This window comes from Chenopodium album, chromosome 4, assembly GCF_948465745.1.
Source record: "Chenopodium album chromosome 4, dcCheAlbu1.1, whole genome shotgun sequence".
NCBI classification, from domain to species: Eukaryota; Viridiplantae; Streptophyta; class Magnoliopsida; order Caryophyllales; family Amaranthaceae; genus Chenopodium; species Chenopodium album.
In genome coordinates, this window is record NC_137837.1 from 2,907,302 (window position 1) to 2,922,406 (window position 15,105).

Here is a 15,105-nt window from a genome sequence, read left to right on the forward strand (position 1 = left end):
GTGCAAGATGTAAACTGGTAAATTAGCCGTTTAAAGGCAAATTGGATGGTCCCACCTACCCAATTGGACTCCCGGAGGGTATTAGGAACCATGGTAAACATTTCGGGAATTTTTTTTACTGGCGAAAAAAAGACGAAAAATTCAAAAATTGAAGGCTAATATCCACGCTTTTTGAGAAATTTTGGAGGTTTTGGTTTGAATCCTACTTTTCAGTAATTACAATTTCAGTGCGTTTCTGGTGTGGCCAGCCGCACGGTGTGGCAAGGTGCCACATTAGTAACCCCCTGAAGTAACCCCTCTAGTAACCCCTACTAGTAACCCTCGAAGTAATCCCTGAAGTAACCCCTCTAGTAACCCTTGAAGTAACCCCTGTCTAGTAACCCCCGAAATAACCCCTAAAGTAACCCCTGAAGCAACCCCTGAATTAACCCCTGTCTAGTAACCCCCGATGTAACCCCTCTAGTAACCCCTAAAGTACCCCATATCTGACCTAGTAACCCCTAACCGGATCTAGTAACCCCTAAAGTAACCCATATCTGACCTAGTAACCCCTGACCTAGTAACCCCTAACCGGATCTAGTAACCCCTGGCCGAATCTAGTAACCCCTAACCTAACCATGAATTCCACTGCTAAAGCCGCCACGAAACCACCAATTCCAAGTACCACAACAATCAACCACCACCCATTCCAACCAAAATTACCAAAAGAAACTAACTTAATAAATAATAACCAAATAATTAAAAAAGAAAAGGATCAGACAAGTTTCTGAATTTGAAATCAACGACGACAATCAAATCTGGGTAACTATAAATCAATGCTTTTAAACGAAATTTAATGTGCCTACCACCAAAAAATACAAATATAGAAATGGACTAAATTATTTCACAATGTTACTGTAAATAATTGGTCAAACCAATGCTATTATCGATGGGTTGGTTTGGAGCTTTGAGGACCTTCAACAATGATAAACACGAATATGGTGATTTAGATCTGGGTTGGTTTGGAGCTTCGAGAACCTTCGACAACGACGAACAAGAAGACGACGACGGCGAAAATCAGTGCTCCGGCGAAAGACGACGGTTAGAGATAGAAAGTTTGAAAGAGAAGATGAGGAGAGAGGAGAGATAGAAATTTTATTATTTAAAATAAAAAAATATAAAAAAATTGTGGCTGGTCACACGGTGTGGCCAGCCACATATAAAAGTTTGTGTTACAATTTTTATTTCGAGTGATGTATATATATTGTAAGCTATCAATTTTGTAACCTTTATTATATTACAATAGAAGATGAGAGAAAGAGAGAGATTTTATCGTTCAAAGACAAACAAATTGATTAGAGAAGTGAATAAATAAATAAAGAGTGGTTTATTCCAAAACAACAACAACAACAACAAAAAAAAAAAAAAAAAAAAAAAAAAAAAAAAAAAAAAAAAACATTTGGAGTTTGTAATTTTATAGACTACATACATATTGATATACAACAAATTATGTGGAGAAACTACATGTTTACATAACACTATTCGTGACTCTATACACCTGAAAAACAAATAGTGTGTGTACTGTATTGTATACTTGCATACAACAAATTTTATCTCCTCAAATTTTATGCTTCCTAATAACTATAAATCAACTTCATACGTAAAAGAAAACAAATACATATGTAAAAGAACATGTCATCGTGAATTTGTGATAAAAGATCGTGAAATGTGTCATTTTTGCTCTTTAATTAACTTAAGCATTCCAGGGATGATCCAATCATTCCCCCAGGGTTCAATTATGTGCAACTGGGAAGGGAGAAGGTGGGATTTGATAGCTAGCTTCACTGTAGAAGTAGATGGGTCAATGGACAAGAGGTCCACTAGGGCAAGAATTGGCTGGGCGGTCTTAAGGAATGAACAGGATAATCCTATGAGCAAGGGAGGGAAGTGTGGGGCTGCCTCATCAGCTATTCAATGTGAGGCTTGGGCCTGTGTCGAAGCTATGAAGTGGCCCGAACACAAGGTAAGGAGGGGATCCTGCTTCTTTCCGACTCTGTCTCACTCATTAACGACCTACAGGGTAGACTGGGTAAGAACGTTGCAATTGCTTGGATGGTAAAAGAGATTAAGTGGCTGCGACTTTCAACAGATGTGCAATTCTGAAAGTCCCAAGAGAACAGGTTCAAAAGGCTAATGACATAGCAAGAAAGCGTCGTGTTACTATTTCTAATGTGTAGTTGTTTGTTTGTTGTTCCAGTTGCTATTTAAAAAATAAATAAATAAAATAAAATAAAATAACTTAAGCATTTGTAACTTTTGAACATAATAATCACATTCATGATTGTTTAACTTAGAATACTCGTTTTTAGAAGCCCTAAACCACTCTTTATATTATCACTTGTTTTTTTTTGGGAAATTTTCTTTGGTGAACTCCAACTTTCTCATTTTCTAAGTGGTAAACGTTCGTAAATTTTATTATCAATGGTAAACCTAAATTTTTTATATTAAGTCAATTACAACATTAATGATGAATTTTAACTAGTTATTTAACCATAGTTAGTTTTTTTTTTTTTTAATACATTTATTTTAGAAATATTTTTTTATCAAACCAAGAAAAAAAAAAAAAAAAAGGCAAACCCCACCCACAGCCCAGCCCCTTCCCCGTCAGCCACCCTCTCTAACCCACGGTCTGCCACCACGTCCCCTTTCCCCATTCCCGCTGCTCCACCCACCGACCACCATACCCTCTCCCCATTTTTCCCCCAGCTCGACTCTCACTTCACCCCAAACCTCCCCAAAAACCGCCAACTCCCCTCCCCCAAACTACCCCTCCCTTGTTTTTTGGCCCCTCAAAACCACTATAAACCATTCGAAACCACTCAGCCACCGCCGACCTCACTAACCACCCGGAAAACCGACCCCCCTCCCCGACGACCCCCCTCCTCTGTTTGCTGGCCCAAAAACCCTAAACCCAACCCAAAAACACCAAAAAAAAAAAACAAATTCGTTCATCCAAACCCAGAAATCGGGTTTGGGTTTTCGGTGGTTTAGGTGGGGTTTAAGGTTTTCAGGCCGCGCCAAAAGCAAAGGGGACTCGTCGGGGAAGAGGGAGGGGATCACCGTCGGTGGGAGGAGAGTGCTCGTGGGTGGTGTGTTTGCGAATTGAAGGAGGAGCAGCAGTAGAAGCGCTGCTATTTCAATGGTGATGGGGTTTGTGGTTGTTGAATTCGGGGAGGAAAGGGGAGGGGAAGGCCAGAAATGGGGAGGAGAAGGGAATGGGTGGTCGAATTGGGGTGGGGGTCAGGGGAGGGGGGCCGATTCCGACAGGGTGAGGGTGGTGTCGGAGAGATTCGTCGGTTTCCAACCACCGGGAGGTGGCTGGGTTGGGGGAGGGGGATGGGCTGTGGGTTAGGGAAGGGGTTGGTGTTTTTTTTTATTATTTTTTTTTTTAATTTTAATATAATTTTAAAAATAAAAAACTAACTATAGTTAAGGAAATAACACTTATCAATGGTAATCAAAAAGTTAAGTTTACCATTGATAATAAAATTTAAGAATGTTTACCACTTAGAAAATGAGAAAGTTGGATTTCACCAAAGAGAATTTCCCTTTTTTTTTTTTTAATAAGAAGCCTTTTTTCTTTTAGAAACTCAACAAATTAAAGAAACTAATGAGAGTATAAAGAGTGAAACGAAAGGGCCAATAAAAACTTCTTATTAAAAAAGTTATAATATACATGTGTTGATTTTTATGATAATTGATTCTTGTTTTTGTGATATACTTTTTTTATTAAATAAAATAGCATTATATTGCTATGATGACTAATTGAGTACTTTATACATCCATGATCATTTCTAATCAATAGAAAATAAAAATTATATATATTTATATATATATATATATATATATATATATATATATATATATATATATCACAAATTATTGCAAAAGTTTAGCATTTATTCATGGAAGATAAAAATATTGAACAAATTTTTTTTGTGTTTTTGGCATTGAAATAAAAAATTGCTTGGATACAATGTTATAATAACTCCAAGACTAATACAGATACAACAGAATGCCTCACTCAGTTGATGCCATTCAATAATGACACCTCCTTTTTCAATTTTCTCTACTAAAATCTTAATAATGACAAATTCTTCCATGAAAAAATTTTAAACCCCATAACAAATTCTTAAGAAAAAAAAAAATTGTAGGAAAAAAAATTGCTATTTTTGTGTACGATTCGAATTATTAAATTTTCAACTTAGATGCTGTAAGGTGGAGGCTTTGGCAAGTTCTTGACAACACCACATAATAAGGAGTTGTCCGGGAGGTTGTATTCGTCCCTTAGCGATCGTTCCGGGGACAAAACACTCACGTACATCTGCTGCCCCAAGTATGCCCTCTCCGGGGACTCGTTCCTTAGCTGCCACATACCGGCATTGTCGAATGTTAGCATGATTGCTGCCCATGACTTGGGGTACACTTGGACCGTGTACCTGCTCACCGCGTCTAGGAGGTTGTAGTTCTTTCTTTTCTCCGGGGTCCATTCGCCTACTTCAATCCTGTTTTTGTACATTTTGTTACAAAATAGTATGTTACGATTGTTGTTAGCATAATATAACATGTATGACAACAAAGATATTACTAGGCTTTCCTAGAGTGTACTAATATTGTTATTAGGCTTTATTAAAATTGTTCGTTGTTAGAAGGTTAGTATGTAACATGTATGACTACAAATATATGTGTTAGGCTTTATTTCTTAGTGTACGAATTATTGTGGTCGATATATATGTGTGTATATGTATGTATGTGTACTTACGCGACAGGGAAAAAGGAGTAGCCGTCCAAGTGGAAGGCCTGGATGCTCTTTTCGTGGTTTTCGAAAATGATCTCGACAAAGTTCCTAAAGGTGGCGTTTAGTACATTAGGCCCTGTGGTGAACTTCTCCAAGGAATCGATGTTGGATGGTGGCTCGTCCTTGATGACATCGTATTTGAACTCCTTGTTCGCGACTTGGTAGTACTCGAGGAGCTTCAATGGGGTGTCGGCGTCAGTGTGGGAGTGTCCGTTGATGGCATAGCGAAGCTTTCCATCAACGGTGCCAGCAGTGGTAGCCAACTTGATGGTTCTAGTGATGTTGATTTGGCCATAGTGGTAAGACCCTTGTGGGTTAGGTCTGGCTGCACTAGCGGTCAAGTTCCATCTCAAGGATCGGAACTGGTTCAAGGACCAGGCCCAGCCCACGGGTGCCTCGGGAAGGGCCGTTGAAGGTGCACCCTTTCCACCTTCGTAACGCACAATGCCTGTTGCTTGAAGGTGGTACTTGGTGAACCTACAAAAATTAAGGTCACGTAACAATGTTAGCATGTCACATTTTATAACAACTTCGAGTGCTTGGCCCAAAATTGAAATGACCGAGACATTAAGAGTCAAGCTAGATATTGTAAGGTTGCAATGCCTTTACTTTTCTGTCATCGCATCCCTTAAATGGTTTGAAACTTTAATTGTACACTGTGTTAAATGTCTAAGTTGTTAGTTGGTTATAAATTATAAAGTCGAACCTGGTGGATGCAATCATGTAGTAGTCCTTAGGATCTTTATCAGCAGTGACAAGCACAGAGTAACACTGTCCAAGGTGGATATCGAGGGAATCGTAGTCATTTTGCGCAGTGTGAGACCCTTCAACCTCGACAAGCTTCATGTTGTGACCTTGGAACCTAAAGTTGATAGAATTCTTCATTCCAACATTGCAAATTCGGTACCTATACGTCTTCCCGGGCTTCATGGTAAAGAGAGGCTCCTCCTTAGCATCACCTACCTTGCCTTGCCTACCATTCATCAACACACCATCAGGCCTAGCAAGAGACTTGCCACTGTCAAGGCGTTTCCTCAGCGCGGTGTGGCTGTCCTGGTACCAGTCTCCTACAAGGACGGTGTAGTCATCCTCGGGATCAGCAAATGGGACAGGAATCAACAGACGGCTGTTCACTCTTAGCCCACCAAATCCTCCTGCTGCCCTTAAGAAGCCGGTTGTTGGGAAGTAGAAGTAGCTTCCAATTTGATCCTTAACCTGGAACCGGTACGTGTAGTTTGTCCCCGGTAGAATCGGGCACATTGTTCCGGGTGTACCGTCTTGCCATGAGTTCTTCCTCTGTTGAATACCACTCCTACCAAAAAAATTTAACAAGATGAAAAACAAGTCAAAAAATATATATATTTTTTGTAAAATTTTCAATTTGGATCTTATATATAGATGTAATGGTATCATTCATTCTTGTATCATTAATTCGCGGTATTTGCATAGGCAGAGGTGAATATGGCCTTAGGAAAAATAATGTGAATTGTGCAAACCAAATGAGCAACAAGACTATACAAACCAGTGGAATAGGAGAGGCTCATCGAGGTGGTTGAACACATTGACAACGATGTTGTTATTGGTGGTTGTGTTAAGGTTAGGACCGGGGAATTCTCCATTAATGAGAACAACCTGTTGAGGAACTCCGAGGGGAGAACGAGTACCATAGGTAACCTTCCAATCGAAGAACAGGTAAGGATCCTCAGCTCGAACGATCATCACAACAATGGATAGTAGCCATGGTAACAAAGACAAGGCGGTTATACTCTTTCCCATATTGTACAAATATATATTACAGAGCTAACAAGATAAATTAATCTTAAGGCCTCCCTTAAATTATATTCTTTGAAATGAAAATTTCTTCTTTATAATGCTTAGTATGTTGTTTAAGAGGATTAGCCTGCTCGAGGCTTGTTAGCTCAAGCTTCAATATCGCCATTAACCTTCTTTATACTAAAGGTATTGAAGATGGAGATAATCCTAATAATAAGGGTAGCCTTCCAAATTCTTCCTAATTTTGGATTTTCTCATCATCAAAGTTCTAAGTATGGTTAACAATCTAAGATTAGTACATTTGTTCTTTTTTTTCTCTTTTTTTCCTTTTTCTAATTTTGCGGTTGTATTGTCCTAAAGCCTCTCAATTTCTTTTGTCTTTAAATGGTAGATTGACAATTTTTTGTTGATCTATATTTAGTACTGTATTTTATGTGCAATTATGGTAATTTGGTTGTGGAATTTCAAACTACCTTGAATTGACATGGTCAACAACAATCTCCCACTGCACTTCTAAAATATAAATTACGGATTATTATAAAATAAATCATCTTAAATAAAGCATATATGTATACGAAATACGAATAACATAGTATACAATATACAAGAACATAGCAAAAAATGTACTGTGCAATATTATATATATATTGATGTATAAATTTAATAATGATTCGATTAAATTTAATGTTTTTATTTTTCGGATTATTGGTATCTAACTATCTACTATAAGGTTTCAAGTCATAGTGGAACTTTAAAAAAATACTTGCTAATGTTTGCATTTTCCCCTGCTTATAATTTCCCCTGTTATAAGTTGACTTTTAATGAATGTATAATAAAGTCAACTTGTTGCGTGTATTAAGAAACAAAGGAAGCACGAAATATTAATTTCACTGTTCGGCCAAAAATGAAGCTATAAGCTTAACAGAACAGTACTCTGTATGGTAGTATACAGGTAAGCGTAAGACAAATTACCTTGACAGCCTCAAATATTTGATTAAGCACCTTAGGATACAAGGCGCTTCACCAATATTTCTGCATGTTCCCTCACCATTAGCTCATTAGGAAAGGATGAATATCATTGGTACAATAATTTGAATTATCGCGTTCTTGAATTACATAGAACTACAAAAACCTATAGGCCAAAACTGGGAAGAACATATCAGTTCTGAGATGTAGCAACATTTTCTTCCTCTTCACTCTCAACGAGATCACTAGATGCAGCAAAAGGGATCCTATGTCGCTTCAAAATGCGAGAAGTTGCAAGCTTAGCTTTATGGTAGTCCAATACAATAACTCTATCATCATCCAAATCAATCCTCAAGTTCTTTTCTTTGCACTCCTCTACAAGCTGGCATAAGTGTTTTAGATTATCAATCTCCACTCCGTTTACTTTTTTCACCTGCTCAACATACATCTTTGTCAGACACTGAAACGGAGAGGAATCAAAGGTATTGCATGTACACCGTAGCATGTACAAGAACAAAAGAGCAATCAACTAAGAAAAACATAGTTTGGGAAGAAGGCTATGTTCTTTTAGCCTGTAAAACTAATCTTTGTTTATGGTCAACAGAAGGAAAAAATAATGCCCAAGCATTCAACAAGTTTATTTCTCCCTGCCTTCTTCATTTCAATATCCCCACAAAAGTTGAAGCTGAACTAAAGTAGATCTAAGCATATGTGATATCAGTCAAAAGACATCAGCTAAAAACTGGGGTGTTGTGACTTGTGAGGTCCATGGGAAATACCCTCGCTTGTTTCATTTCAAGATCCAAAAAAAGGTCTAAAATTGTTCAAAACTAAAGACTAATTAACGCTTTTGGACCAATTTTGGAGGTTCAAGACCCGGTCTTGAAAAATCTCGGGATTGTAGCGAACGCATCCCATAGTCATATAATGTTGTTTGAAACCATATATGCCTAGTAATTGGCCACATAAAAGTCGTGGTAGCCTTTAGTTAATTAAAGGAGGCGCGTATGAAAAAGGCTAAAGTGACGGTTTAAAGGCAAAGTGGATAACTTCAACCACCCTAATGGCCTCCTAGAATGTCGGGGGATCTATGAAAAGAACCTCAACCATTTTTCTTTCCGAGTCCGGAAAAATCTAAAATTGTCCAAAATTGAAGGTTTTGGGACAAATTTAGAGGTTTTGGGACCCGATGTCGAAAAATGTCAAGATTGTATGGGATGGATATTGGGGTCATATTATATTGTTGGAAACCATATATGACCACTACTAAGTCATATAAAGTTCTGTCGTGGCCTTTAGCAAATAAAGGGAGCATAAGGTACACTGGGGGGGGGGGGGGGGGGGGGGAAGGGTCTTGGGGTCTGTGAGAAGCACCCCAACCTGTTTCCTCTCCGGGTCAAAAAAAGGCCAAAAATCGTCCAAAATTAAAGAATATAATCCACGTCCACGCTTTCGGGCAGTTTTGGAATTTTTTCCATAATTGAAGTGAGTGTGTTGGGTGTCCTCTAATGTCATATAAGTTGGTTGGATACGAAGCCTATCAATAGGTCTATAAAGTTCCAAGAATGAATGCCCCTTAATGGCCAATCGAAACCTTGGGGGTCGCACAAGGCAATATCTGAAGTACATCTAGTAGGTCACTAATGTGAAGTGAAATGTATATACATGGTCTTCAGTCGTCTAATACTAGCCTTAACTCCTTTTAGCTGACTTCAATGATGTCAACTTTATAAGGACTACAGAATGCAACTCCCATGTCATGGAGTAGCTAATAGAGTGATAAATTTCTAGTCAGAATTCCCACTTAATCTGGAACGAAGACAGTATTAGAGTATTTGCAACGAGAAATCACTAACATCATGTCAGAGAAAGTTCACAATCATTTTGGAAATTGCGGGCTAGAAGCATCAAATATAAGATAAATCTTTTCATAAAAAGTTTCTCAAAGTACCTGCAATTCTGCAAGACGCTCATATCCTGCATTAATATCATCCATCAGAACCTGAAATAGAAGGTATCAGCAGCAAACCATTAAATAATAGTTACTCAAAGTAGTAAATTTACAGCAGAAACCAATGTAGATACAAAAGAGGGGGGCACAAGGAAAAGAGTGGGTTGGGTAGCTCACAGTTTTGTGAAAGCTTGGCCAATTGTGTTTTAGTTTGGTTTCCTTTGATTTACTATGATATAACCAGAAAGATTTGAATGGTCAACTTGTCAGAAAGCTAGATTTTGCAATGACTGAAAGATGAGATACAGCAAGAACAAAGGGCATGCGATACCAGCAGTCTCTTCTAAATACCACTAAAAAAGCTAGATAATTTCTTCAGAAAAGCTATCACAAGTTTATCTTCAAGGTCAGATACACAGTTTCCTCACCGATTCTCAATCTCACTTACCTAGAATATTGAATTTTGCCTTCAAACAATACTAGGTAAATGGTGGATTTTGCAGTAGTGCAATCTGCCGATGTATATTCAGGTAATAGATATAATTAGGCCTAAACCCACCAAACTTCAAAAAGATCTTGCTGGAAGACAGAAGAAAGGGGGAGGAATGCAGAGATGAATAAAAAAAACTGTAGTGTATCCAAGAAGGGCTCACTGACGCATTCAAAAACAGTTTAATGCTTACATATGAAATTTGTCTCTTGTAAAAAGATACCTGCGATAATATGACTAGCTGTTCACCAGCCTTCTTGGGTTGTTCTCTGAGTGCACGTTCACACAATCTACGTGGAGAGGCATTATACCATTCTTCTCCATACTCATGGAGGTATGGCTGGGACAGAGGGATGAAAAGAAGACCAGCAAATATGTAGTAACTAGGCAGCTTATCAAATTGATGGACAGGAACCAATGGTTGCAACTGCAAGAGAATTTTAAGCCAATGTAAATATCATCTGTAGAGAATTGTTGCCATGATAAATGCAAAAAAACGTATAAATGCAAACAAGTTCACAACAACACCAGAGGCACAATACCAAAACCACAACCCAATCACTAGTTCTCTAAATAAAGGTATATGGCATTCTTTGGGTTCATGAGGTTAAGGGCCTGCTCCATCATAATATTTTTTTTAGGTCATTAAAGCAACCCAACTAGATCATAAGTATCTAGTAGTGACTGATCTATCCCCTTTGAGTTCAAGTGTGCATGTATACAATTGCATGAATTTGTGTGAGGTTCTGCTCTTCATAGGTGTGGTCATTGCCGTCATTCATATATTAAGAGCATATCATAAAAAAAAAAAAGTTAAAATACAAAAAAGGTTCTGACTTACAGGATGAACATTTATCAAAAAGTTGCACTCTTTGCCGTCCCTTAACACCTTCAGCTCAGCTTTCTCATTTGGTTTCTTCATGGAGACCAGATGATCAAAAGTTATTCGCTCTCGATTCCTGAAAGGAACTACCATTGTAGTAATCACTTCAGGATATCAGAAAAGGAAAAACAGCAAGCACTCTACATGCCACTATGCCAGCGCAAAAGAAAATAATAAAGTTTTCAAAAGACTTGTTAATAGGAAACAGGCAAGAAGAAGTTATATACACACCTTCCTTTTCACTCGTAATTACACAACATGCTGAAACAAATTGATATCTCATTCACCAATATAAGTGAAAAAAATAATATATAATACTTCGCTACTTTTATGGGAATCCCTTATACAAAAGTTCTTTGCTGGCTATCACACATAAATAGTCAAAGCACAAGCTTTCTTGATTTACAATATCACAAAGTTGCAGAGAACAAGTACCTGTCCCATCATTGGCAATAGCCACACCATCAAACGCAAGAATAACATCATCTCTCTTCAAAATCTTGTGAGCTTCCGATATTGGGTTAATTTTACTCACAAGCACCCCAGTCATTCCATTGTCCATCCCAAAGTGCTCTCGGAGCTGCTGATTTTCCATTGCTTGGCATGACAAACCTAAAGAACAGAATCCCACATACTTACCACGTTCTTCGATACCAGCTATAAAATGCTTTATCACAGGCACGGGAATTATGTAACTGCAACAGATTATGCACATATAAGTAAAAGAACAACATAGGAGATGCTTACATTATCTATGTGCTTTCATTATATATGATTTGGTTGGGATACTACTCTATCCATTCAGTAATAGTCACATATACGAAATGCTCTGGAAGAGTTATAGCATTCTCAAAATATTAGAAGATTGTATTTTAAGCTACCCAAGATACCATCAGAACCCCACTTGTTTATGACACGTATGAAGGCTATGACTGTAAAATCATGCATTAATAATAGTGTGGATATTTGTGTACGGATGAAGCCGAAAGAAAGTTTTCACTTTGTAACCCATCTACTTACATGTGTGTGTCATGAACAAGAACTAATTATATAAGCCCAATCAGCTACATTACCTCTATCTATATAATAAGTAAAACAAAACTTAGTAACTACGTATATTTAACCATTGAAAATTATAGTAGAATAATTCAACTTGTCAATAAATTGATTTGCTGAAGCAGTACTTAAGTAAGAACAGAGTTACTAACAAGTGCTAGGCAAGGGGCAAAAGAAAGAACAATTTCCCACATCAGCACTCTCACCTAGCTGAAGTGATTTTCTTTGTCCAAGAGCTAGATACGTATTGAAATCACACAGCATACTCACCCGATATTTTCTGCACCTGAAAGGTTCTGGAAAGCTACTCCAGCAACTTTATCTCCCATGATTGCCGGGCCTCCACTATTACCCGGATTAATTGCTGCATCAATTTGTATTGCCAAGAGTTGAGTAGCTCCATGAACATATTGCGTTGGCTCAACTCTGGAAACAACACCTTTTGTTACAGATATATTATCACCTCCTGTAGATGAGTATAAAATGCTATCAGCTGCCTAGGTCAAGCCAATATAATAAATCATTTAAAAATTCAACATGTATGCAGGCTATAGCTCAGTTCTCCTCATTGCTTGTAAGCCTTAACGGTTGTAAATAAACAAGAAAAGTCCAAGTCTTCATCCCAGACCATAGATTGCACGTGCACTAATATTTTGTGACTTGTGTGTGGAAGACACAATTTATATGTATTCGATGAGATTGAAGTATGCAACAGACATCTATCTACTACAATACTTCATAATATGAAAATCCAAACAGATTTACCATGTAGCATTACCTTGGGGATATCCAACAACAGCAACAGCTTCTTGCAAAAACGGAATCTCTCCAAGTTCTAAATGGTTTACACCCTGCCAAAACTCTTCATTTTCAACAACTAGGACAGCCAAATCACATTCATGTCCAACTGCCAATACTTCTGCTCTATACTTAGTAGGACATCCATGCTTCCTAACGAGCACAAACGTGTGATCCGCCACCACGTGAGCATTAGTCAGGATCTTTTTTCCAGAAATCACAAACCCTTCAAAAAAGCAATATCATCAACAAAGTTTATTTCTTCATATATGACTGAATTTAAAATATATAGCAGTTAAGCAATCAAATTAAGTTTAATGTAATACTTCCCCAAAACCTCGATAACATTCCATCAGTGGAACAATAAGTTTGAAACGTGCATTGAACGCAATTGATCATCTATTTTACTTCCACAACTCTCTAATTTTTCCCATTTTACTTCTCACTAGTCACTACCAACAGACTCAACACTCTCTCCCACCCTTTCCTCTCCATAACCCAGCAAAACTATGAGTTAATATGTCGTCTTTCGATCAGGTTAAATATTTCATAAATGCATAGTGATCACATTACTGTTCCAATACTTTCAATTACAAAATTTCTTCCCTATTAAGCTCCAACAGATTTATCAAAATACTACAGCCCAAACTGCTATTAACAATCATAAGTTCATAACAGTTACCAAATTCAAACATGAAAATAATTGAAACCCACAATTATTTAACAAAAATGAATTAATAAACATAAAATGGAATAACAATTCGATGAAAAAGGGGGTGAATTTACCAGAACCCATAGTTTCGCGCTGCAATTTATTTTGCCAAGGAAGAAAATAATTAGGACTACTAGCAACAGTAAAAATCTTAATCACGGAATCAAGAGCTAATTCAACTGCAGCATAAACATCCGTCTCCGTCAATTTATGCCCAGAAACTTCTTCTTCTTCAAACCCCACTTCATGATCATCCAATTGATCATTATTCACATCATTTTTGCACAAATTGGGAACATGGGTATTATTAATTGCCCCAGTAACAACATATTTGGGGAAATTTAAGCAATTATCTTTGATAAATGAAGTGGGGTTAGAAGAAGAGGAAAATGAGTAAGGTTTGTGAATGGAGAAAGAGGAGAGAGAAAGAAGGGGTCGACGGCGAAGAGAGTGGAGGAGAGAGAGTGAAGACGTTAGAGTGTGGACTGCTCGGCGGAGGTTATGGCCTTGCATCGCTCTCCTCCGACTATGGTGTTTTGCGGATGATTTGGGGTTTTTAGCAGGGTTTAAGGGGTTAGCCTGTTGCTGTGTGAACAGATGGTCAAGTGCGCTAGGCTAGCCACCCATATGTGGTAGAAGGGTTTTGGAGTTTGGACACTATGGGCATATTCGGCAAAATATAGCTGTGGAGGTAGCTGTGAGCTGTGTATGTAGCTGTTAGCTGTCAACAAGCTGTTAGCTGTGAGAAAAGATAATTTAGGTATGATTGTTCGGTAAAGTAGTAGTTGACTAGCTGTTACATTTAAGAATCAATATTTTATTTTTAAAACTATACATTAAATTTTCAAAAGCTACCTCTAATTTCAAAAGCTAATAATCCTAGCTTTTAATAAAAGTTACCTCTACCACTAAAAGCTACTTGAACCATTATTTTGCCAAACACTCACATTTTTTGTTGAGTAGTGGTTTGACTTGGTCAAACCACTAAAAGCTACTCAAAAGCTAGCGCCGAACACACCCTATATTGTGGACTTGAGGATTGGCTTAATGACTCTTACATAGCAAAAGAGACCTTGTTGGAGATAATCGTTCATTCTTACTCTAGTTACATGACTTTTACAACCTAATATCTTTTCACATGTGTTGACTCTCCCTAATGAAGATCAAAACGCGCACACAAGTGATACCTAGGCCACCTCGAATCTTGCAAATTAAACCCAAAAATCAAAGTGGAGGTCATGTCTTGAAAAGTTGAAAACCCTGAACAAATTGCAATCCAACATATATATGTCCGCCTAATAGGTGAAATCAACCTTATAATGCAACAATTTAGTTAGATGGAAATTTCATCCACCTTTATGTGGTTATGATGTTAAAATGACTTGACGAATTATCTGGATAATTGTAATTGCTAAATTACTTTCAAAGGCGTTAACTATTTGGCTAGTTTATGTTGGTAGTTGATGATTATTTTTGCACGCCCAATGAGTTGATTTCTATATGATAGTTGAATGTAACGTAATTGAATTCTCTATTGGATTGTGTACAGATATGTCAATGAGTTTGATGATGCGCGTGTGTGCTTGAATTCTCTATTGGATTGTGTACAGATACGTCAATGAGTTTGATGATGCGCGTG

General features: G+C 37.7%; 2 protein-coding genes across 2 annotated transcripts; both read right to left on the reverse strand.

Moving 5' to 3' along the window:
* Positions 1 to 4,134: 4,134 nt before the first annotated feature.
* On the reverse strand, positions 4,135 to 6,613 carry LOC145626321 (L-ascorbate oxidase homolog). Its single transcript, XM_081678750.1, has 4 exons — positions 6,360 to 6,613; positions 5,544 to 6,149; positions 4,802 to 5,314; positions 4,135 to 4,544 (listed from the first exon to the last, which is right to left on the reverse strand). Exons 1-4 carry the CDS (start codon positions 6,611 to 6,613, stop codon positions 4,244 to 4,246), a joined length of 1,674 nt encoding a protein of 557 aa, XP_081534876.1. The 3' UTR covers positions 4,135 to 4,243.
* Positions 6,614 to 7,472: 859 nt separating this feature from the next.
* On the reverse strand, positions 7,473 to 14,036 carry LOC145626322 (protease Do-like 10, mitochondrial). The gene is made up of 8 exons (XM_081678751.1): positions 13,541 to 14,036; positions 12,735 to 12,980; positions 12,227 to 12,422; positions 11,336 to 11,595; positions 10,859 to 10,986; positions 10,241 to 10,444; positions 9,528 to 9,578; positions 7,473 to 8,009 (listed from the first exon to the last, which is right to left on the reverse strand). The coding sequence occupies exons 1-8, from the start codon at positions 13,977 to 13,979 to the stop codon at positions 7,770 to 7,772; spliced, it is 1,764 nt and encodes a 587-aa protein (XP_081534877.1). The 5' UTR covers positions 13,980 to 14,036; the 3' UTR covers positions 7,473 to 7,769.
* Positions 14,037 to 15,105: the final 1,069 nt, after the last annotated feature.

Excerpts from the sequence above, each read along its gene's own strand:
- LOC145626321 (XM_081678750.1), bottom strand. The coding sequence starts at position 6,613 with ATGGGAAAGAGTATAACCGCCTTGTCTTTGTTACCATGGCTACTATCC. Across the intron at positions 6,150-6,359 it reads GAGCCTCTCCTATTCCACTG|GAGTGGTATTCAACAGAGGA; the intron begins GTTTGTATAGTC and ends TTTTTTTGGTAG. Across the intron at positions 5,315-5,543 it reads TACATGATTGCATCCACCAG|GTTCACCAAGTACCACCTTC; the intron begins GTTCGACTTTAT and ends TAATTTTTGTAG.
- LOC145626322 (XM_081678751.1), bottom strand. The coding sequence starts at position 13,979 with ATGCAAGGCCATAACCTCCGCCGAGCAGTCCACACTCTAACGTCTTCA. Across the intron at positions 12,981-13,540 it reads GCGCGAAACTATGGGTTCTG|GGTTTGTGATTTCTGGAAAA; the intron begins GTAAATTCACCC and ends GCTTTTTTGAAG. Across the intron at positions 10,987-11,335 it reads TATTGCCAATGATGGGACAG|TTCCTTTCAGGAATCGAGAG; the intron begins GTACTTGTTCTC and ends CTACAATGGTAG.